The 23,679-nt window shown below is 41.6% G+C and overlaps 1 protein-coding gene across 6 annotated transcripts in view; it reads left to right on the top strand.

Annotated features, from left to right (window-relative positions):
• Nucleotides 1-23,679, top strand: part of ABCA1 (ATP binding cassette subfamily A member 1) — a 176,655-nt gene that overhangs the window by 90,102 nt on the left and 62,874 nt on the right. For 5 of the 6 annotated variants that reach the window (XM_036855459.1, XM_036855458.1, XM_036855455.1 and 2 more), the window contains 2 exons: nt 4,365-4,489; nt 12,438-12,614. In XM_036855459.1, coding sequence (XP_036711354.1) covers nt 4,365-4,489; nt 12,438-12,614 — 302 coding nt within the window. The remainder of the gene's footprint in view (nt 1-4,364; nt 4,490-12,437; nt 12,615-23,679) is intronic. The other variant, XM_036855460.1, reaches the window with a different exon arrangement.

Genomic DNA, 23,679 nt, shown 5'->3' with positions numbered 1-23,679 from the left:
AGCTTCCACTCACCTGACTGTCTTCCTGACCTGGACTGACGCAGCTGAGGGGGCTTAGAGAAACTCTAACGCTATCTTGACCTGGTTTGTTTCACACTCAGGTCCTGTTTCACCCTTCCCTACCCGCAGCAGATTACCTGAGTTCATTACTTGATTCACTCATTTGTGTTCGTCCATTCCTCCATCATCCACCATTGCCAGGGTGCCTTCTCTGTGCCAGGCACTGCTGTGCTTTCGAGTTCCAAAGTCCTGGCCCTCAGGCACTTCTGTTCTTCTGGGGAAAAAGATGTGGTCTCAGACAACTGCAGCTTGGGGGAAGCACACTTAGGAGGCTATTAGGGCACAGAGGATGGCCACCTGACCCAGCTTGAGGGCAGAACGTCAGGGCAGGCTTCCTGGAGGAGATGACTTATGGCCCAAGTCATAAAGAAGGGTAGGAGTTAGCTAGGCCGAGAGGAGAAGGGCCGTTTCAGACATCAGGCTTTCTCGATATTCTTGGCTTCTCCACTCATTTTCCTGCCAACAACAAAACGGAGAAAACTGAGACCAGAGGTACAAAGTCACCCAACTCTGGCCTCATACTATACCTCGTCCTCTTCCTTCTCCCATCCTACTCCCCAAATCTTAGGTTTTGAGGAATCTCCTCTATGTTTATCTGCTTGTACATTTATTTATTCATTCAGAAACATTGAGAACCTGGTGTACACAGCACTATGACTACAGGGTATCCTGGTCCCTGCCATCACGGGAGGCCTTCCTTACCCTCTCCTCACCAGACACAGCCTCTGGAGACTTCAGGCTCTCTGTCCTTTTCCAGAATTTGGCTTCAGCCTGACTACCCCCTTGAAACACTTGCAGATAATAAGCCTCATGTGGGTCAAATGCTTCCATGAGCTGCCTTCCTCTGGCTCTCTCATCCCTTCTGCTTTCTCTGTTGATTTGCCTCTTCATCTCCCTTATCATCCTTGGAAGTTCCTTGAGGGCAGTGCCTGTGTCCTTACCTTTTCTCTACACTTCATGGTGATACACTAGTAAAGGTGAGTGAAATAAACCCTTCTCAATAATCACAAAATTATTATCATTTTTTGAGCACCTACAATGAGCCCGTTGCTCACTATTCATGCATTACACCTAAATATCTCTAATCCTCATACCTTCGAAAAGTGGGTACTGTTACCCTTACCTCTTAGGTAAGAAATCTTGGGCTCAGGAAGGCAAAGTGAACTTCTCAAAGCCACACAGTTCAGAAACAGCAGAGTCCAGCATCAAAGTTAGGTTATTCTGGTCCCACACCCCTGATCTTTTCACTGCACTATTGTTTCCCAAACTTGGCTGGAATCACCCTGGGGAGTGTTAGAAAATTCTGATGCCTGGGTCTCAGCCCCAGAAGTTCTGATCGCGTCTCCCGGGAGCCAAGGTTGAGAACCAGTGCACCCCACAACGCTGCTTTCCTGCGCGCACACCGGCTGCAGCTTGGTGGTGGCGGTGTGTGACTCTGCATCCACATGTGTGGTATCCGTGTGACCAGAATTCAAGTTCTTCGTAGCCAGGGATCTTTGGCCCTCCCTGCTGCCTTGCCGCATGGTGGCCTCCCCACCACGTGCACGTGCACTGCCAAAGGTTGTTGACTGTTTAATCAGCCTCTCGGTTCTTCTTTCTCATTCGGAGGATTCACTGAGAGGCAGTTGGAGTTTGATCACATCCAGCTGTTCTCATCCGCAGAGCCAGTTGACTTACCAGAAACGTCTTGTAAATGCACTGCGCATGCTCCCTGGTCTCAAGAGTGTTGCTCGTGACCTAGAGCCATCGCAAGTGCGGCGGGGTCGGCCTCCCAACCTTCAGCAGCCCTGCTCCGGAGGGAGGAGGCTATTCTGGAGTTGGCTCAGCCCAGTGTCGAGTGCTGCTCTGGCTTTTCACTCTCAGGAGGGGTGTGTGACCCGCCTGGTCACTGAGGCTCAGCTCCTGTGAATATTCTGTTCTGTCCGGAGCTCAGAGAGTTTTCTTCATCCCTCACTTTACAGGTGAGGCAGTGGAGACACAGCTAGGTGGAATAATCTGGCAAATAAACGGATACAGAGCCCAGGTTTTCTGACCCCCATTGTTCCACAGTGGTTAGTGTCAGGCTTTCCATGCCAGACCTCAGTTGAAGCCACTAGCTTTCCTACCTTCTTCCCGTTTACCTTAGGGATACCTTAGGGCTACTGGGACACTCAGGATGTCACTTTGCGTCTCTGGGAATATAGTTCTAGTGACCAGGAGTCCTGCTTACTGTTGGGGTGCAGCCTGGGGATCATCCTAATACCTCTGGGCCCTTCTCGGGCCTGTACAGCTGAAAGGAAACCTCCTGTGATGTTGCTCGGATACTTCCGGAATCTTCCCAGCCCTGATCCCATCTCCTAGTATTTATTATCCAGCCATCATTCACTGATCAGTAATTCTCTGCTTGATCTGGACACCGGGATACAAGGATAAAAGACATAGTCTGTGTCCCAGAGGCATAGTCTAGTGGAGAGAATATGCAAATAAAGCAACATTCCTAAAAGGATGGTCCCCAGACCCCCTGCATTAGAAATACAAGAGATGCTTATTAAAATGTAGATTCTTAGGCCCCACTCTAGAGCCACTATTTCAGAATCTCTGGGAATTGGGCCCAAGAAACTGCATTTTAGCATGTCCCTAAGTGAGTCTAAGATGCTCTGAGGTTTGGCAGCTATAGAAGCGAACACGATGGTGAGAACGCAGCGTCATATGTGTTAGGGAGCACCAGGCAGGGGTCAGCCTGCAGGAGCACCTGTTCTCAGAAGGGGTACTGACTGGGCCAGGACCAGCTTCTTGAACGTGTCCTGAGGAATAACTAGGAGTTAGTCAAATAAGGTGTAACCAGAGAATCATTTCTCTAGAGACGCGAATCATGCTTAGTGTATCCCTTCTATAACTCTGTATTATTAAAGTTTGCTTTAGCAGAACATGTCTGGATCAGGAAGCACTGATGAGAGTCTGGTTGGATTTTGAGCCCTCCTTCTACTTTATCTCTGCACATCACCCCCATAGCTCCCGGGATTAATTCCTGTCCTCTTTAAGCCTCACCTCACAGCCCCATTTTCAGGTCAAACATCTGTTTCTCATCAGTTAAGTGATTTAGGTTTGCTAGGTTTGCCCCCGAGAGGTGGGTTCGTTCCTGGGCCTGTGGGCTAGTCTCTCAGTGATGTCTGCCTGGTCATGAGGTCATGACGAGCTGGTTTTCTCTTTATTGAAAGAAGTTGGGTTATTAAGAGGGAGGGGCAGAAGGAGAAGTGGACACTCAAATGAAATATGGCAGGGAAAATGAGAGCATTTCAGTAAGGGGGAGGGCCTGCCAAGCATCTGGCCAGAAACCTCATGTTTTGGGATGAAGAAGCTGAAATTCAGAAAGATATGAAATACCCAAGTGATGCCACTAGGCACAGCCTCCAACTCTAGGGACTAAAATTGGATTTCTGGCTAGTGCTTTTTCTGCTTCACTGCACTGGATTGGAACCTTTTCTAAATTTACCTGAAGGGCTAATTATTTAAAGAGATTCTGTGTGACACCGTGCAGCAATCCAATCATTTGGTAGCGTTGATTTTTTTAAATGTATGCATATGTGTTTTCTTAAAGCACGGCAGACCTGGGTGTTGGAGCTCTGTATCACGTGTTCCACGTTTAGAACTGAAATGAGACCAAGTCTGTGAAAGCGCTTTGATATGCATAATGCTCTACATCCTTGGTTCTCAAAGGGTGGGCCCCAGACCAGCCGCAGCAGCACTACCTGGCAGCTTGTTAGAAATGCAGATTCTCCAGCCACATCCCAGGCCGATGAATCAGAAACTCTGGGGGTAGGGGACCAGCAGTCTGTTTCCACAAGTCCTGCAGGTCATTCTAATGCCCGCTCAAGTTTGAGAACCAGTGCTGTGCATCAAGAGGAAACCAGGCCCTGAGGCTTGTGGGAATAAAGGCTTTAAATATCTCCAAGTTTAGCTGTCTGAGATGGCACTGGGGAGACGGGAGCTGTGGGGTCAGGGTCACAAATCTCAGGTGGGTTGATTTTTTCTTTGAAAAGCAAGGAAAAGCTGCGTGTGTGTGTGTGTGTGTGTGTGTACGTACAGAAGTGCCGCACTCCACAGCTTCAGAAAGCAGTCTTTTCTTGTCTCTGCTGTTAAGGCGAAGCTCCCTGAACTTTGTTTCTCTGTGTGCTTAAGCCAGAGGCCTGTGGTTATCAATCGGTTTAAAACGAGGCAGTCAATATTATGATAGTTTGCTCCGTCGTGCTTTTTATTTGTTTATTTATTTATTTATTTATTTTTTGAGTTACTTATGAAATGAAAATAAAACGCTATTTCTCCAGCAGGCTTGAAGTTTCGGGACTTCCTGGTAGACAATGAAACCTTCTCTGGATTCCTGCATCACAACCTCTCTCTGCCAAGGCCAACTGTGGACAAGATGCTGGGGGCTGGTGTCAGTCTCCGCAAGGTAAGCTGCGACCGTCACTTTCCCTGGTGGGGCTGATGGCAGTGACATTGTTGGAGAGCGCCTGGAGGGAAGTGAATAAAATCCTGTCTTTGTAATGGCGCTGAAGGAGGTTGTTGGCTCCAATGCAGCTTCACCTGTCTTTACCGCCCTGCTCAGGCTGGCGTTGCCAAACCATCCAGAGAGTGGAATGTACAACCTGGCGTCACGGGCCCGCTGGTTGAAATAAAACTGATTTCCTGCCCATCAGTTGGCATTTGTTGATAACGTCTCCCTAAAGGGGAGATGAATTTAAGATGAATTAAACATTTTCTTTAAAATTTCACAGTTCTGAAACAATAACCAGGGTTGAGGATTATTACCTAGAGTATCTCTGTCTATAAAATCTAAGACAGGAGATTTTCAAAATGTAATGCTTCCTTTAAAGATAGATGAGAAAGATATATAAGGAGAAAATGCTTAATTTTTTTTTCTTGAATTTATAAAACCAGGAAATAATGTTAGTGTTTATGTAGAATTTTAACCTCAGATTTTCAGAAACTTCCACTGGCATCATTAGATAATCACACTGCTCCTGTGCGGTGGACAGCAGACCCAGACTGCATGGTTATTGATTTTCAGAGAAGTGTCTCAAATTTATTCTCTGGCAGAAAGGGGAACTGCTTCTTTACTGTGTCTCATGTCTACATACTAGCTTGCCTTTGCAGTAAGCAGAAGTAGTGGAAATGTTTATGACTGAAAATAAGATCTTTGCTTTACATGATCTAGAATTTTAAAAATTCGAAAAATGTGCTTACTGCTTTCCCTTATGAAACTAGGAAAATATGCCTTGAGTTCACCAATTGTGTGGTTGGGAGATGGGCCAAAGGCAGCAGGCTTATGAAAATCGTTAGCATGATTTCCATTGCCCTCCGCCAATTTCTTATCTGTCACATCTGATCAGTTTAAAATAAGGGGCATCCTAAGTACGGAGGTGGTCCTTGCATGGTAATTAGTCTCTGTGTAGTCAGTGTTCTTAAACCAAATACTAAAGGTAGGCTGGCAGCAAGGGCTAGTTAGAGAAAGGAGGAAAAGTGAAGTGTACTTGAGTATCTGGCAGTAGGTGGAAACTTAATGGAAACCATGGCCAACCAAGTGCTCTGCAGGGTTAGAAAACTGCATGGGTCTTGAAAGGCTTTTGGTCTATCACTCCCACTAGGTTGTACTACAAGCAGGTCAGGTTGCACTAATTGAAACAAACAGAGGAAATAGTAACGGAGTAATAAAGAGTCTGAATTATCCATTCATTCATTCAACAAATATTTACTGTCCATATGTTCCAGCACAGTGGACACAAAGAGAGCAAGAAAAACAAAGACCCTCATCTTACTGAACTTATTGTCTAATGGACAGTAAGGACCATATATGAAGAAGTGCAGTTTATTTAGGTCCAGTAAAACTAATTAAATAAAATATGGCCAAGGAAAGGTTCTTTGCTGAAATGAATACATAAGAATAACTTAGGGAAGATTGGTTCAAGATGGCGGAGTAGAAGGACATGCTGTCACTCCCTCTTTCTAGAATACCGGAATCACAACTAACTGCTGAACAATCATCGACAGGAAAACACTGTAACTCACCAAAAAAGATACCCCACATGCAAAGACAAAGGAGAAGCCACAGTGAGACGGTAGGAGGGGCGCTATCACAATAAAATCAAACCCCATAACTGCTGGGTGGGTGACTCACAGACTGGAGAACACTTATACCACAGAAGTCCACCCACTGGCGTGAAGGTTCTGAGCGACACGTCAGGTTTCCCAACCTGGGGGCCTGGCAACGGGAGGAGGAATTCCTAGGGAATCAGACTTGGAAGGCTAGCGGGATTTGATTGTAGGACTTTGGCAGGACTGGGGGAAACCTTGGAGGGCACACGCAAAGTAGTGTGCGCATTGGGACCCAGGGGAATGAGCAGTGACGCCATAGGAGACTGAACCAGACCTACCTGCTTGTGTTGGAGGGTCTCCTGCAGAGGCGGGAGGCAGCTGTGGCTCACCAAGGGACAAGGACACTGGCAGCAGAAGTTCTGGGAAGTACTCCTTGGCATGAGCCCTCCCAGAGTCCACCATTAGCCCCACCAAAGAGCCCGGGTAGGCTCCAGTATTGGGTTGCCTCAGGCCAAACAACCAACAGGGAGGGAACCCAGCCCCACCCATCAGTAGACAAGTGGATTAAAGTTTTACTGAGCTCTGCCCACCAGAGCAACAGCCAGCTCTACCCTCCATCAGTCCCTCCCATCAGGAAACTTCCACAAGCCTCTTAGATAGCCTCATCCATCAGAGGGCAGACAGCAGAAGCAAGAAGAAATACAGCCCTGCAGCCTGTGGAACAAAAACCACATTCACAGAAAGATAGACAAAATGAAAAGGCAGAGGGCTATGTACCAGATGAAGGAACAAGATAAAACCCCAGAAAAACAACTAAATGAAATGGAGATAGGCAATCTTCCAGAAAAAGAATTCAGAATAATGATAGTGAAGATGATCCAGGACCTCGGAAAAAGAATGGAGGCAAAGATCGAGAAGATGCAAGAAATGTTTAACAAAGATCTAGAAGAATTAAAGAACAAACAAACAGAGATGAACAATACAATAACTGAAATGAAAACTACAGTAGAAGGAATCAATAGCAGAATAACTGAGGCAGAAGAACGGATAAGTGACCTGGAAGACAGAATGGTGGAATTCACTGCCATGGAACAGAATAAAGAAAAAAGAATGGAAAGAAATGAAGACAGCCTAAGAGACCTCTGGGACAACATTAAACACAACAACATTCGCATTATAGGGGTCCCAGAAGGAGAAGAGAGAGAGAAAGGACCCCAGAAAATATTTGAAGAGATTATAGTTGAAAACTTCCCTAACATGGGAAAGGAAATAGCCACTCAAGTCCAGGAAGCGCAGAGAGTCCCATACAGGATAAACCCAAGGAGAAACATGCCAAGACACATAGTAATCAAATTGGCAAAAATTAAAGACAAAGAAAAATTATTGAAAGCAGCAAGGGAAAAACAACAAATAACATACAAGGGAACTCCCATAAGGTTAACAGCTGATTTCTCAGCAGAAACTCTACAAGCCAGAAGGGAGTGGCATGATATACTTAAAGTGATGAAAGGGAAGAACCTTCAACCAAGATTACTCCACCCAGCAAGGATCTCATTCAGATTCGATGGAGAAATCAAAAACTTTACAGACAAGCAAAAGCTAAGAGAATTCAGCACCACCAAACCAGCTCTACAACAAATGCTAAAGGAACTTCTCTAAGTGGGAAACACAAGAGAAGAAAAGGACCTACAAAAACAAACCCCCCCAAAATTAAGAAAATGGTAATAGGAATATACATATTGATAATTACCTTAAATGTGAATGGATTAAATGCTCCAACCAAAAGACACAGGCTTGCTGAATGGATACAAAAACAAGACCCATATATATGCTGTCTACAAGAGACCCACTTTAGACCTAGGGACACATACAGACTGAAAGTGAGGGGATGGAAAAAGATATTCCATGCAAATGGAAATCAGAAGAAAGCTGGAGTAGCAATACTCATATCAGATAAAACAGACGTTAAAATAAAGAGTGTTACAAGAGACAAGGAAGGACACTACGTAACGATCAAGGGATCAATCCAAGAAGAAGATATAACAATTATAAATATATATGCACCCAACATAGGAGCACCTCAATACATAAGGCAACTGCTAACAGCTATAAAAGAGGAAATCGACAGTGACACAATAATAGTGGGGGACTTTAACACCTCACTTACACCAATGGACAGATCATCCAAACAGAATATTAATAAGGAAACACAAGCTTTAAATGACACAATAGACCAGATAGATTTAATTGATATTTATAGGACATTCCATCCAAAAACAGCAGATTACACTTTCTTCTCAAGTGCACACGGAACATTCTCCAGGATAGATCACATCTTGGGTTACAAATCAAGCCTCAGTAACTTTAAGAAAATTGAAATCATATCAAGCATCTTTTCTGACCACAACGCTATGAGATTAGAAATGAATTACACGGAAAAAAAATGTAAAAAACACAAACACATGGAGGCTAAACAATACGTTACTAAATAACCAAGAGATCACTGAAGAAATCAAAAAATACATAGAGACAAATGACACTGAAAACACGATGATCCAAAACCTGTGGGATCCAGCAAAAGCAGTTCTAAGAGAGAAGTTTATAGCTATACAAACCTACCTCAAGAAACAAGAAAAATTTCAAAACAATCTAACCTTACACCTAAAGGAACTAGAGAAAGAAGAACAAACAAAACCCAAAGTTAGCAGAAGGAAAGAAATAAAGATCAGAGCAGAAATAAATGAAATAGCAACAAAGAAAACAATAGCAAAGATCAATAAAACTAAAAGCTGGTTCCTTGAGAAGATAAACAAAATTGATAAACCATTAGCCAGACTCATCCCGAAAAAGAGGGAGAGGACTCAAATCAATAAAATTAGAAATGAAAAAGGGGAAGTTACAACAGACACCACAGAAATACAAAGCATCCTAAGAGACTACTACAAGCAACTATATGCCAATAAAATGGACAACCTGGAAGAAATGGACAAATTCTTAGAAAGGTATAATCTTCCAAGACTGAACCAGGAAGAAATAGAAAATATGAACAGACCAATCACAAGTAATGAAATTGAAATTATGATTAAAAATCTTCCAACAAACAAAAGTCCAGGACCAGAAGGCTTCACAGGTGAATTCTATCAAACGTTTAGAGAAGAGCTCACAGCCATCCTTCTCAAACTCTTCCAAAAAATTGCAGAGGAAGAAAAACTCCGAAACTCATTCTATGAGGCCACCATCACCCTGATACCAAAACCAGACAAAGATACTACAAAAAAAGAAAATTACAGACCAATATCACTGATGAATATAGATGCAAAAATCCTCAACAAAATTCTAGCAAACAGAATCCAACAGCACATTAAAAGGATCATACACCATGATCAAGTGGAATTTATCCCAGAGATGCAAGGATTCTTCAATATACGCAAATCAATCAATGTGATACACCATATTAACAAATTGAAGAATAAAAACCATGTGATCATCTCAATAGATGCAGAAAAAGCTTTTGACAAAATTCAACACCGATTTATGATAAAATTCTCCAGAAAGTGGGCATAGAGGGAACCTACTTCAACATAATAAGGCCGTATATTACAAACCCACAGCAAACATCATTCTCAATGGTGAAAAACTGAAAGCATTTCCTCTAAGATCAGGAACAAGACAAGGATGTCCACTCTCACCACTATTATTCAACATAGTTTTGGAAGTCCTAGCCACGGCAATCAGAGAAGAAAAGGAAATAAAAGGTATACAAACTGGAAAAGAAGAAGTAAAACTGTCACTGTTTGCAGATGACATGATACTATACATAGAGAATCCTAAAGGTGCCACCAGAAAACTACTGGAGCTAATCAATGAATTTGGTAAAGTTGCAGGATACAAAATGAATGCACAGAAATCTCTTGCATTCTTATACACTAATGATGAAAAATCTGAAAGAGAAATTAAGGAAACACTCCTATTTACCATTGCAACAAAAAGAATAAAATACCTAGGAATAAACCTGCCTAGGGAGACAAAAGACCTGTATGCAGAAAACTGTAAGACACTGTTGAAAGAAATTAAAGATGATACCAACAGATGGAGAGATATACCATGTTCTTGGATTGGAAGAATCAATATTGTGAAAATGACTATACTACCCAAAGCAATCTACAGATTCAATGCAATCCCTATCAAATTACGAATGGCATTTTTTACGGAACTAGAACAAAAAATCTTAAAATTCGTATGGAGACACAAAAGACCCCGAATAGCCAAAGCAGTCTTGAGGGATAAAAACGGAGCTGGAGGAATCAGACTCCCTGACTTCAGACTATACTATAAAGCTACAGTCATCAAGACAACATGGTACTGGCACAAAAACAGAAACATAGATCAGTGGAACAAGACAGAAAGCCCAGAGATAAACCCACGCACCTATGGTCAACTAATCTATGACAAAGGAGGCAAGGATATACAGTGCAGAAAAGACAGTCTCTTCAAAAAGCGGTGCTGGGAAAACTGGACAGCTACATGTAAAAGAATGAAATTAGAACACTCCCTAACACCATACACAAAAATAAACTCAAAATGGATTAGACATTTTGAAATGTCAGACACTAAAACCAGACACTATAAAACTCTTAGAGGAAAACATAGGAAGAACACTCTTTGACATAAATCACAGCAAGATCTTTTTTGATCCACCTCCTAGAGTAATGGAAATAAAAAGAAAAATAAATAAATGGGATCTAATGAAACTTAAAAGCTTTTGCATAGGAAAGGAAACTATAAACAAAATGAAAAGACAACCCTCAGAATGGGAGAAAATATTTGCAAATGTATCATCGGACAAAGGATTAATCTCCAAAATATATAAACAGCTCATGCATCTCAATATGAAAAAAAACAACCCAATCCAAAAATGGGCAGAAGGCCTAAATAAATTTTTCTCCAAAGAAGACATACAGATGGCCAAGAAGCACATGAAAAGCTGCTCAACATCACTAATTATTAGAGAAATGCAAATCAAAGCTACAATGAGGTATCACCTCACACCAGTTAGAATGGGCATCATCAGAAAATCTACAAACAACAAATGCTGGATCGGGTGTGGAGAAAAGAGAACCCTCTTGCACTGTTGGTGGGAATGTAAATTGATACAGCCACTATGGAGAACAGTATGGAGGTTCCTTAAAGAACTAAAAATAGAATTACCATATGACCCAGCAATCCCAGTACTGGGCATACACCCAGAGAAAACCATAATTCAAAAAGACACATGCACCCCAATATTCATTGCAGCACTATTTACAATAGCCAGGTCAGGGAAGCAACGTAAATGCCCATCAACAGACAAATGGATAAAGAAGATGTGGTACATATATATAATGGAATATTACTCAGCCATAAAAAGGAATGAAATTGGGTCATTTGTAGAGACGTGGATGCATCTAGAGACTGTCATACAGACTGAAGTAAGTCAGAAAGAGGAAAACAAATATCGTATATTAATGCATATATGTGGAACCTAGAAAATGGTACAGATGAACCGGTTTGCAGAGCAGAAATTGAGACACAGAAGTAGAGAACAAACGTATGGACCCCAAGGGGGGAAAGCGGCAGGGGGTGGTGGTTGTGGTGTGATGAATTGGGCGATTGGGATTGACATGTATACACTGATGTGTATAAAATGGGTGACTAATAAGAAAATAAATAAATAAACATTTAAAAAAAAACCAGAAAGACTTAGAACTCGCCCATCAGTGAGGTAAGGGGCTTGAGTTTCTAGTACTCTGCTCTGATACCAGTAAAAGGAAGAGTTCCACATTCTGAAATTGTTTGAACATAGTTCTTTGCATCAGTTAAATATCTGTATCTACAAATAAATAGTATAAATGCCTTTTTTTCATAATTCAGCCCAACCCCTGTTTAAGATATCATGCATTCCAAAATAATGAGAATTTTCTATTTTCTTTAATAAAAGTGGTTTTAGGAGTTCAGACTCTAGATTCCTACTGGGTGAATCACATGTCCCACTTTTGAGAAAAAGAGTTGGACTCAGGATTTCCCCTCACAAGGACAAGAGTGTAGAGGTGATAAGTCAAATGTCACATTCTGGTTTTAATGTCCTGTAGAATCATGCCTTGATCCATCCTAAAGTTCAGTAGAGACCCTATGCACTGGACAGAGTCCAGCAGTGTCCATTCTTCAAAGCTGTTTTGATGTAAAGTCCCCCAAAAGGCTTCAAGGACCCTGCTTCCCATCTTTGTAATCCAGTTTTTCTTCTCTCTCTTTGCATGAAATGCTTCCAGGTATTTTTGCAAGGCTACCAGTTACATTTGACCAATCTGTGCAATGGATCAAAATTAGGAGAGGTGATTCGACTTGGTGACCAAGAAGTCTCCATGCTTTGCAGCCTGCCAAAGGAGAAACTGGATGCAGCAGAGCAAATACTTCATTCCAACCTGGACATTCTGAAGCCAATCCTGGTGAGTGGGATTGCTGTGTGGAGAAGCTTCAAGCACTAATACTTTCGGAATGTGACGTTTTTCCTTGGGCAACGTGACTTTGTTTTTGTAGAAATATAGGGCTGTCTGGGAGTTGGAGACATAATTTGGCTCAGTGGTATTCTAACTATCCTTTCAAACTTTTGGGCCACCTCCCCAAGAGTAAATGGGGGAAGAGTCAGTAGAGTGTGGCTCTGAGTCCAAATCTAAGGTCCCTTGTGCCTGTTTCAATCAGAGAAAACCTGCTTTTTTATGGTTTTTAATATTGAAAGGGTTCATCTGAAGAAGGAATTCCACAGATTTTTTTTAAAAAGTCTCAAAACTATTGATGGGAAGATGGGTACCTATTCATTTTTAAAAGCCTATCAGAAAGGAGACATCAAGATGTCTCAGTGGGAAAACCCTGGAATTGGATGGGAGCACAGTCAATAATTAGCTTAATCAATGACAAAATTGCATTCACAGAAAAAAATAATCCCAACAAAGACCAGTCATCAGCTGGGAATCACTAGTTCAGAGAAGCAGTCCATGAGAATACATCCAAGAATAGGGATGAGTCTGAGCATTCTGGTCGTCTATGTGTTATGTCTTGTTCCAGAACAGGTATCTTTCTTTGGGTTTCCTTGGAGCTCTGGTGAAATGCCCCTTGAACAACATCCTTTAGCACTCAGTGTTCAGGTTTCCTATCCACCATAGAGCTCTCTGATTTGTCAGTAGTTTCTTTTAAAACCAGGGGAAAAGCCCTAGAAGAAGGATGTGCCTGGAAAGAGATGTTCCTCATTATAATAGAAAGAAATTGGAATCCTCTGAGACTTTGCACACCATGATTTCTCTAGAGAAAGATGGGCTCTCCTGGGGAACTAAGAAGGTTCTGTTTCTGGACCCTGTACCTGGATCATACCCTAGAATATTCCTTAGAAACACATGCCAGGGTTTACACTCTTGACTGACCATCAGGGAGTCCTTGTGTCCAGCTTGACTCTCTGATGCTATAGCTTCTGCCTGAGGTGAAGGTAGTAGTCAGACTGTGACTTTTTGGATGCTTCTGTGGCAGGGTTGATGGTGATCCCGTCAGTGTGAAGGGCTTAGGCCTAACGCTTAAGATCTGTTTTTGTTTTATTCCAGAAATAGTATTTTCTGTTTCAGTGGTTGAAAATGTACTGAGTTATTTTCAGTGCTCTGTGATTCCACTGGTAATGTTTCTAGAGTATAATTTTAGTAAGATATGTTTCTGTATGGAGATGTCTGCAGCCCCAGATAACTGGTCTAAATAATCGATAAGCTCATCTGTGAAGACACTTGCAGCCTGTTGGCACTTTTTGCATTGTGAGACAGAGGGTCAAAGGTTGTTACAAATGGTAGACAATTTCCTTGGACCGTTTTGGCTGTTTTGCTTTATTTCACAACAAGGTAGAAATGTTCACCCTTTCAGCTGGGATGATTCAGACTTTGGAAAGATGGGTGCTTTTAGAAGACATAGTAATTTATCCTGGTGCCCATTCATTGTTTCACTTCTGTTTACTCATTAAACACCTATTGTGTGCACAACCCAGTAAAATCCCTCTAATTATATAATGTCTGAATTATGCTTTAAGTAGAATGATAGTACAGCCTTCATAATCTGACAATCAGCAGCTTAGGGTTCAACTTGAAAATCTCTCCCTAGTTGGGAAAATTAGCGTGATCGAGGACATGGAAATGCACTGTCAAAACTGTCAGCTACATCACAGCCCATCCTGTCACGTTGTGGTTGTGCCTGGTAGACCAGTTGGTTCACGGCGGGTGTTGAGTAGGGTAGCTGCCATATGCTTCCTGCCCATCTCTTGGGCATAGGAGCATCTCAGGTTCTGCTCCTGCCTGTCAGATGTTGCTGTGAGGTCTTCCTAAAATCAGAAAATGGGGCTCTTGAATTAGAACATAATGAGTGGCCAGGATGGCTCTGTGTAAAGATGTTTTAGGGGATACCTTCGGGATGAAGTGACTTCCAAACATTTTGAAATGTGACTCTTATAGCAGCAGTGCCTTAATTGGAGCACTGGGATTGATACTTGATTTGCATTAAGCAGCCTTTTGCTTCTGCCATTTGGGTGGAATTTTGACATTGGTGATGGTAGACGGGTGTGCCGTGAGACCTCATTGCACATGGGCAGTTAATTGCGCCAAGATATACAATAGGAGCAGCAACCAACATTGCAGGGGAGGGGAGAGAAGCTGTTCTGTCGGTACATGTTTCTGTGCTAAAAGTGGATTTTGAGGAGAGACATGTTTTGAAACATTTCTCCTCTCTTTCTTTCTTTCTTTTTTTTTTTTTTGATGTGGCTATTTCTCTCTTTTTCAGCCGAAGTATTCTGACTCTTTCTCCTGGGTCTCCTTCAGTTCCCTGATGACCACTTGGACCCCAGTATTTTGACAGAAGTGGGGAAGTGTGGCAGAGTAGAAAGGTTGTAGGCCTGGGGTCATCTGCATCTGGGTTCAAATTCTGCCTCAGCATTTTACCAGCTGTGGGACCTCGGATACATTAGATTCTGTAAGCCTCAGATAATGAGGCTTTTACATACAGATAATGTAGTTTACCCTCGGTTGTGATTATTGCTCAGGTATATGAAGAGCCTGGCATAAGGCCTGGTACACATTAGATGCTCAATAAATAGAAGTTAATAATTTAATTGATATGAGTAATATAAATTATATGCTGAAAGCAGTGGCTGGTAAGGTAGAAATTTTCTTTCATAAATCAGTGTTAGAAATCAGTCATACCAAGCAAAGTAATCCTGAAGAATATTTCAATGAAAAATTGCATTCTTTGCTTAGGTATTGCCAAGGCTTCTTATGCTGTAGATTATTTGTTTGTGCCTTGGTTATACCTTGCATAAAATGAAGGTATGAATTTTGCATATCAAGGTGTTCACAGGGCTGTATTCCTTTTTTGGAGGCTCTGAACATGAATCTGTTTCTGAGCTCATTCGGATTGGTAGCTGATTTCAGTTCCTTGAAGTTGTAGGACTGAGGTCCCTGTTTTCTTCCTGGATGTCAGCTGGGGGCTGGTCTTTACTCCTAGAGGCTGCCAGCATTCCTTCTCATGCTTTTCATACGGTCCCTCCCCAGCCACAGTGGTTTGAGCCCCTCTCATGCTTTAATCTGATTTTTCCTTCTGCTACATCTCTCTGCCTCCAGCCTGAAAGTTTTTTGCTTTTAAGGGCTCATGTGATTAGACTGAACCCATCCAGATAATCTAGGATAATCTCCCTATTTTAACATTCATTACTTTTTACATCTGTAAAGTACTTTTTACCAGGTGAAGTAACTGATTGACAGGTTCCAGAGATTAGGGTGTGGACAGCTTTGGGGAGGGCATTCGTTCTGCCATAACTGCCTTTGGATTGGAACATATATTGGAACAATATTTCATTCTGTCTTTGAAGTGTTTCTTCAGTGCCCTTGGCTTTTATTATTAGTCCCGTTTCAGCCCTGTGTACTTTTTTGCTCATATTCTGAGAGTGATTCTAAAGTACAGTAGACACTACTCATTAAGGTTTGTAATGCACAAACCAAAGAGCAGTGACTTTGGGAAGCAGAGCATCTCTGAACGAGGCATGAGACATTCATCAACAGAACCAACACATATTTACTGTCTGTGTACTTTGTACCAGGTACTGTTCTAAGGCACTGAAGGTTCAGCCATGAACAACGCAGACAAGGTCCACGTGGAGCTTTCATTCCACTGGGCACTGAGAACGAGCTTTAAGGCTGAGACTGGAAACTTGAGGAATTCTTCATAAGTTCTGGGTTCTGTAAAGTGAGGGCTGCCCTCCCAACAGCTCCCTGACAACAGTCTTGTCTCATATGGGACACTGTGAGCCCTAGTGAAAGTCTGTGTGGTTAAGTAGGCTTGGGCTCTAGTCCTGTCTGTGATGTGAAGATGGTGTCTGGTTTTTGAGGTGAGGAAAACGGTGTCTGATTCGAGTTAGCAAGGACAGGCATGCAGATTGACCTCCATCTTGCTAACATCTTAGACACTTCACGACCATGTGGCCAGACTGCCTTGACTTATACTTTCAGCTGAAAAGGGAAAGTTCTGTCTCCATGGAACAAAGTGTTCTGTTCCTGTGTCTTCCGAGGTGTGTAACACATTCTTGCAGAGGCGGAACTCAGTTCATAGGACAAAGGAGGTAAGGTGAGTGGTGCCCTGAGGTGCCCAGAGGACTAGTGGGCTCACAGCTGGACTGCACAAGGATCGAAGGAGCAGGTGGAGGAGGAGTGAAGAGTTATCCTTGTCCTGAAGGGTCTTTGACTTGATGAGGTGAATATGAAACAGAGTATGTCTGAATTTGAATGACCTTTGAAGCAGCACTCACACCAGTGCATCTCTCACCCTCCTAATGTGCTCTTCCCTTTGCTTTTCATTTTTCTTGCATATTTATTGGACACCTAGTTATTATGTGTCAGGAACTGTGCTGGACACTGAGTTGAAATAAAACACCAGCTCAGAAATTGCTTTTTTTTTTTTTTTTTTTTTTTTAAGTTTCAGTCTTTTACAACTTAGTTAAACTAAATTTTTGGTGGGGCACATGCTGCAGCATATATAGAAATATAATGTGTATTATAGAATGTAGGAATATAATGTACACGTGAAATGTATATAATGTTATAAACCATAGTTACCTCAATTTAAAAAAGAAAAAAATAAAATTCATGTGGAAGGAAAAAGCTAGTGAGGATAGAAAGAATATAATGAAGTCATTTATTAGGCCCAGAAAAGATGGCACAGTGGACTTGGTCATTCTCAGGCCAGTGCCCCAGAATGTCATGCTTTTAGGAAATCTTTCAATGTTGTGATTAACACATTTTGCAGAAATGGGTAAGAGCTTTTGAGTAATACTCATTTGTCTATTCTTCCATTAATGATAGTACAGTATCTAGTTGTGATCTAAAAATATTGAATAATACATGAATTCCTGTTAGCTTAACACAGAACGTACAGTCTTCACCAAAGGTTTTATTTTCGCTCTTTTTCCCCATTTGCCTTCATACAAGAAAATTTTGCCCCCTGTGGTCAATGGGGACCTGTATGAATTCATAGCCAAAGGAATGTTTTTGGTTAAGAAAAATAGTAGGAGGAATTCCAAACTGTGAATGGCTTACCAGAGCTCTTTGGAAATACTATTGGCAAGTTTTGTCTGCCTTTGTCAAGTAAGTATGAGCCGGAGACCTCAGTTAACAGTAGGTGCAGGCACATGGTTCTCAGACTTCATCGTGTGGCCTCATTTTAAGGCATATTGCCTGGGGTTAATTTTGTTCAAGGAAGTTAGACATCTTTCAGATCTGATACGTACTCAAGCCAACTTATATTCTTACCCTTCCTTCATTCCTGCCAATCTCCTTTCCTCCTCCCTCTCTCTCTTATCTTTCATTGAATTAAAAAGAAAATTATGAAATAGTTCAAATATATAAAAAGGTACAGAAATAATATAAAGAACACTCATGTACCAACATCCATCATTTTACCATGCCTGCTTTAGATTCTTTTCAAGAAAGAAAACACTACAGATACAATTTATGTCACCTGTATATCCCCCTCTTTCCTCAAAGATAACCGTTATCCTGGAGTGGCATATTTTTATGCAACCATATATATATTTGCATTCTGTTAATAACAATATAGGGTATTGGTTTGCATGTGTTCATATTGTATAGGTGTGCATGTTGATTTGCAACTTGTCTTTTTCACTCAACGTTATGTTCTTGAGATTTATCAATGTTGATAAATGTGGCATCTGGTTCATTTTAACTGCTGCATGGTATTCCATTTTTATTCTAAAAGATTTTTTTTTTTTTTCTTTAAACATCTTTATTGAAGTATAATTGCCTTACAATAGTGTGTTAGCTTCTGCTTTATAACAAAGTGAATCAGTTATACATATACAATAGGTTCCCATTACTCTTCCCTCTTGCATCTCCCTCCCTCCCACCCTCCCCATCCCACCCCTCTAGTTGGTCACAAAGCACCGAGCTGATCTCCCTGTGCTATGCGGCTGCTTCCCACTAGCTATCTATTTTACATTTGGTAGTGTATATATGTCCATGACACTCTCTTACCCTGTCCCATCTCACCCCACCCCCTCCCCATATCCTCAAGTCCATTCTCTAGTAGGTCTGTGTCTTTATTCCCGTCTTGCCACTAGGTTCTTCATGGCCTTTTTTTTTTTTTTTTTTCCTTAGATTCCGTATATATGTGTTAGCATACTGTATTTGTTTTTCTCTTTCTGACTTACTTCACTCTGTATGACAGACTCTAACTCCATCCACCTCATTACAAATACCTCCATTTCATTTCTTTTTATGGCTGAGTAATATTCCATTGTATATATGTGCCACATCTTCTTTATCCATTCATCTGTTGATGGACACTTAGATTGCTTCCATTTCCTGGCTATTGTAAATAGTGCTGCAGTGAACGTTGTGGTACATTTCTCTTTTTGAATTATGGTTTTCTCAGGGTATATGCCCTGTAGTGGGATTGCTGGGTCATATGGTAGTTCTATTTTTAGTTTTTGAAGGAACCTGCATACTGTTCTCCGTAGTGGCTGGTCTGATCTTTATGATTTCTTTCCTTCTGCTAACTTTGGGGTTTTTTTGTTCTTCTTTCTCTAATTGCTTTAGGTGTAAGGTTAGGTTGATTATTTGAGATTTTTCTTGTTTCTTGAGGTAGGCTTGTATAGCTATAAACTTCCCTCTTAGAACTGCTTTTGCTGCATCCCATAGGTTTTGGATTGTCGTGTTTTCATTGTCATTTGTCTCTAGGTATTTTTTGATTTCCTCTTTGATTTCTTCAGTGATCTCTTGGTTATTTAGTAGCATATTGTTTAGCCTCCATGTGTTTGTATTTTTTACAGTTTTTTTCCTGTAATTGATATCTAGTCTCATAGCGTTGTGGTCGGAAAAGATACTTGATATGATTTCAATTTTCTTAAATTTACCGAGGCTTGATTTGTAACCCAAGATACAATCTATCCTGGAGAATGTTCCATGTGCACTTGAGAAGAAAGTGTATTCTGTTGTTTTTGGATGGAATGTCCTAAAAATATCAATTAAGTCTATCTGGTCCCATGTGTCATTTAAAGCTTGTGTTTCCTTATTTATTTTCATTTTGGATGATCTGTCCATTGGTGAAAGTGGGGTGTTAAAGTCCCCTACTATGACTGTGTTACTGCCGATTTTCCCTTTCATGGCTGTTAGCATTTGCCTTATGTATTGAGGTGCTCCTATGTTGGGTGCATAAATATTTACAATTGTTATATCTTCTTCTTGGATTGATCCCTTGATCATTATGTAGTGTCCTTCTTTGTCTCTTGTAATAATCTTTGTTTTAAAATCTATTTTGTCTGATATGAGAATTGCTACTCCAGCTTTCTTTTGATTTCCATTTGCATGGAATATCTTTTTCCATCCCCTCACTTTCAGTCTGTATGTGTCCCTAGGTCTAGAGTGGGTCTCTTGTAGACAGCATATATATGGGTCTTGTTTTTGTATGCACTCAGCCAGTCTGTGTCTTTTACTTGGAGCATTTAATCCATTTACATTTAAGGAAGGTGATTATTGATATGTATGTTCCTGTTACTGTTTTCTTAATTGTTTTGCATTTGTTTTTGTAGGTCTTTTCCTTCTCTTGGGTTTCCTGCTTAGAGCAGTTCCATTAGCATTTGTTGTAAAGCTGGTTTGGTGGTGGTGAATTCTCTTAGCTTTTGCTTGTCTGTAAAGGTTTTGATTCCTCCATCGAATCTGAATGAGATCCTTGCTGTGTAGAGTAATCTTGGTTGTAGGTTTTTCCCTTTCATCACTTTAAATACATCCTGCCACTCCCTTCTGGCTTGCAGAGTTTCTGCTGAAAGATCAGCTGTTAACCTTATGGGGATTCCCTTGTGTGTTATTTGTTGCTTTTCCCTTGCTGCTTTTAATATTTTTTCTTTGTATTTAATTTTTGATAGTTTGACTAATATGTATCTTGGCATGTTTCCTCTTGGATTTATCCTGTATGGGACTCTCTGTGCTTCCTGGGCTTGATTGACTGTTTCCTTTCCCATGTTAGGGAAGTTTTCAACTATAATCTCTTCAAATATTTTCTCAGACCCTTTTTTTTTCTCTTCCTCTTCTGGGACCCCTGTAATTCAAATGTTGATGCATATAATGTTGTCCCAGAGGTCTCTGAGACTGTCCTCAATTCCTTTCATTCTTTTTTCTTTATTCTGCTCTGTGGCAGTTATTTCCACTATTTTATCTTCCAGGTCATTTATCTGTTCTTCTGTCTCAGTTATTCTGCTATTGATTCCTTCTAGAGAATTTTTAAATTTCATTTATTGTGTTGTTTATCATTGTTTGTTTGCTCTTCAGTTCTTCTAGGTCCTTGTGAAACGTTTCTTGTATTTTCTCCATTCTACTTCCGAGATTTTGGATCATCTTTATTATCATTACTCTGAATTCTTTTTCAGGTAGACTGCCTATTTCCTCTTCATTTGTTTGGTCTGGTGGGTTTTTACCTTGCTCCTTCATCTGTTGTGTATTTCTCTGTCCTCTCATTTTGTTTAACTTACTGTGTTTGGGGTCTCTTTTTTGCAGGCTGTAGGTTCATAGTTCCTGTTATTTTTGGTGTCTGCCCCCAGTGGGTGAGGTTGGTTCAGTGGCTTGTGGAGGGGACTGGTGCCTGTGCTCTGGTGGGTGGCGCTGGATCTTGTCTTTCTGGTGGGCAGGGCCGCGTTTGGTGGTGTGTTTTGGGGTGTTTGTGAATTTAGTATGACTTTAGACAGCTTCTCTGCTAATGGGTGGAGTTGTGTTCCTGTCTTGCTAGCTGTTTGGCATGGGGCGTCCAGCACTGGAGTTTGCTGGCCATTGGGTGGAGCTGGGTCTTAGTGTTGAGATGGAGATCTCTGGGAGAGCTCTCACCGATTGATATTACATGGAGCCGGGAGGTCTCTGTTCTAATGTCCTGGACTCGGTCCTCCCACCTCGGAGGCTCAGGCCCGACACCCGGCTGGAGCACCAAGACCCTGCCAGCCACACGGCTAGGAAGAAGAGGAAGAAGAAAAAAAAAAAAGAACGGCTAGAACCCCAAACCAAATGGTAAAAGCAAAACTAAACAGAAAAAATCACACAAAGAAACATACACACTCACAAAAAGAGAAAAAACAAAATAATAAAATAAAAAAATAATAAAAATAGAAAAAATAATAAAATAAAAAGATTAAAAGTTTTAAAAAGTAAAAAAAAAGGAAAAGGAAGAGAGCAATCAAACCAATAAACAAATCCACTAATGATAAAAAGCACTGAAAAGTAAACTAAGATAAACATAAAACCAAAAACCAATCAGACAGAGAAAGCAAACCCCGAGTCTACAGTTGCTCCCAAAGTCCACTGCCTCTATTTTGGGAGCATTCATTGTCTGTTCAGGTATTCCAGAGATGCAGGGTTTATCAAGTTGATTGGGGGGATTTAATCCGCTGCTCCTGAGGCTGCACGTAGAAACTTCCCTTTCTCTTTTTTGTTCGCACAGCTCCTGGGCTTCAGCTTTGGTTTTGGCCCCGCCTCTGCGTATAGGCCACCCTCGGGCGTCTGTTCTCTGCCCAGACAGGAGGGGATTAAAGCAGCAGCTGATTAGGGTTCTCTTGCTCATTCAGGCCAGGGAAAGGGAGGGGTACGGTAGTCATAATTGGAATGGAGGGTGAGCCTGTGGCAGCAGAGGCCGGCGTGACGTTGCAACAGCCTGAGGCGCGCTGTGCGTTCTCCCGGGGAAGTTGTCCCTGGATCACGGGACCCTGGCAGTGGCGGGCTACACAGGCTCCTGGGGGGGTGTGGGTAGTGACCTGCGCTTGCACACAGGATTCTGAGTGGCAGTGGCGGCAGCGTTAGCAGTTCATGCCCATCTCTGGGGTCTGAGCTGATAGCCGTGGCTTGTGCCTGTCTCTGGAGCTCGCTTAGGTGGTGCTCTGCCTTCTGTGGGCACATGGAGCAGGAATCCCCTCTCCTCACACACCTGGAAAGAATGCTGTGTTGCCTCTCCAGCAGGTCCAGACTTTTCCCCAGACTCCCTCCTGGCTATCTGTGGCACAGTAGCCCCCTTCAGGCTGTCTTCACATAGCCAACCTCAGTCCTCTCCCTGGGGTCTGACCTCCGAAGCCTGAGCCTCAGCTCCCAGCCCCTACCCGCCCCGGAGGGTGAGCAAACCAAAAAATTACTATCTTATATGAGTAACTACTTGTCTCAGCAACACTGGTTGAATAGCCCATCCTTTTCCCATTAATTTGTAATATTAAATCTGATTTACATCAGTCTCCTCTCTGTATTTTATAGTGTCCAAGCACAAAAAAGTGAAATGAAGTCTTGAGCAAAATACCTGGATAATGTAAGATTTAAGCTTGATGTTGAGTTTGAATTGTGTGTGTTTTTAACCCTGTGATGTCAACCCACACCTATATGTGTAACTCCAATCAGCACTCCTTTGAAAATGGAAATTAGTTTGTACTGATTACAGGTTGCCAATACTTATGTTAATGAATTCTGAGCATTTAATCTCAAACAATGATTAGTGTAAAAAGGATCCGAAAAAATGGAATTGACTATTCTAGTTATGACTTATGGATGGGTTTAGCCAGTGTTTTTCTCTTTGAGACCAAAACCTGAATCAATCAATTAAACAAACAAACCAAAGTTCAGTCTATTGACAACAAGTTTGTATAGTAAGATACGGTATTGCATGGAGTTTGAATATCTAAAGGTCTGAAATCCACAGCAAATGTAATGAGGTCTTTATGTTTATGTCCATGGTTAACTATATTCATGGGTGAGACAGTCATGCAGTAAGCCCTGCTGTGTGTGTGGAGTTTTGCTGAATTGTGTAGCTTCTAAAACAAGAAGAATAAGCTTGCTCCAAAGTTAAGACACTTAAATGGAAAAACCTGAAGGAAAAATCATTACCCAATGAAGATTTAAATTCATTCAGATGGGGAAGACGTATTCTCAGAACAACATGAACTGCCCATTGATTTGTCTCCTTCAG

This window comes from Balaenoptera musculus, chromosome 6, assembly GCF_009873245.2.
Source record: "Balaenoptera musculus isolate JJ_BM4_2016_0621 chromosome 6, mBalMus1.pri.v3, whole genome shotgun sequence".
NCBI classification, from domain to species: Eukaryota; Metazoa; Chordata; class Mammalia; order Artiodactyla; family Balaenopteridae; genus Balaenoptera; species Balaenoptera musculus.
The sequence above is the reverse complement of the archived record's forward strand: the minus strand, read 5'-3'. Positions and strand labels throughout refer to the sequence as shown.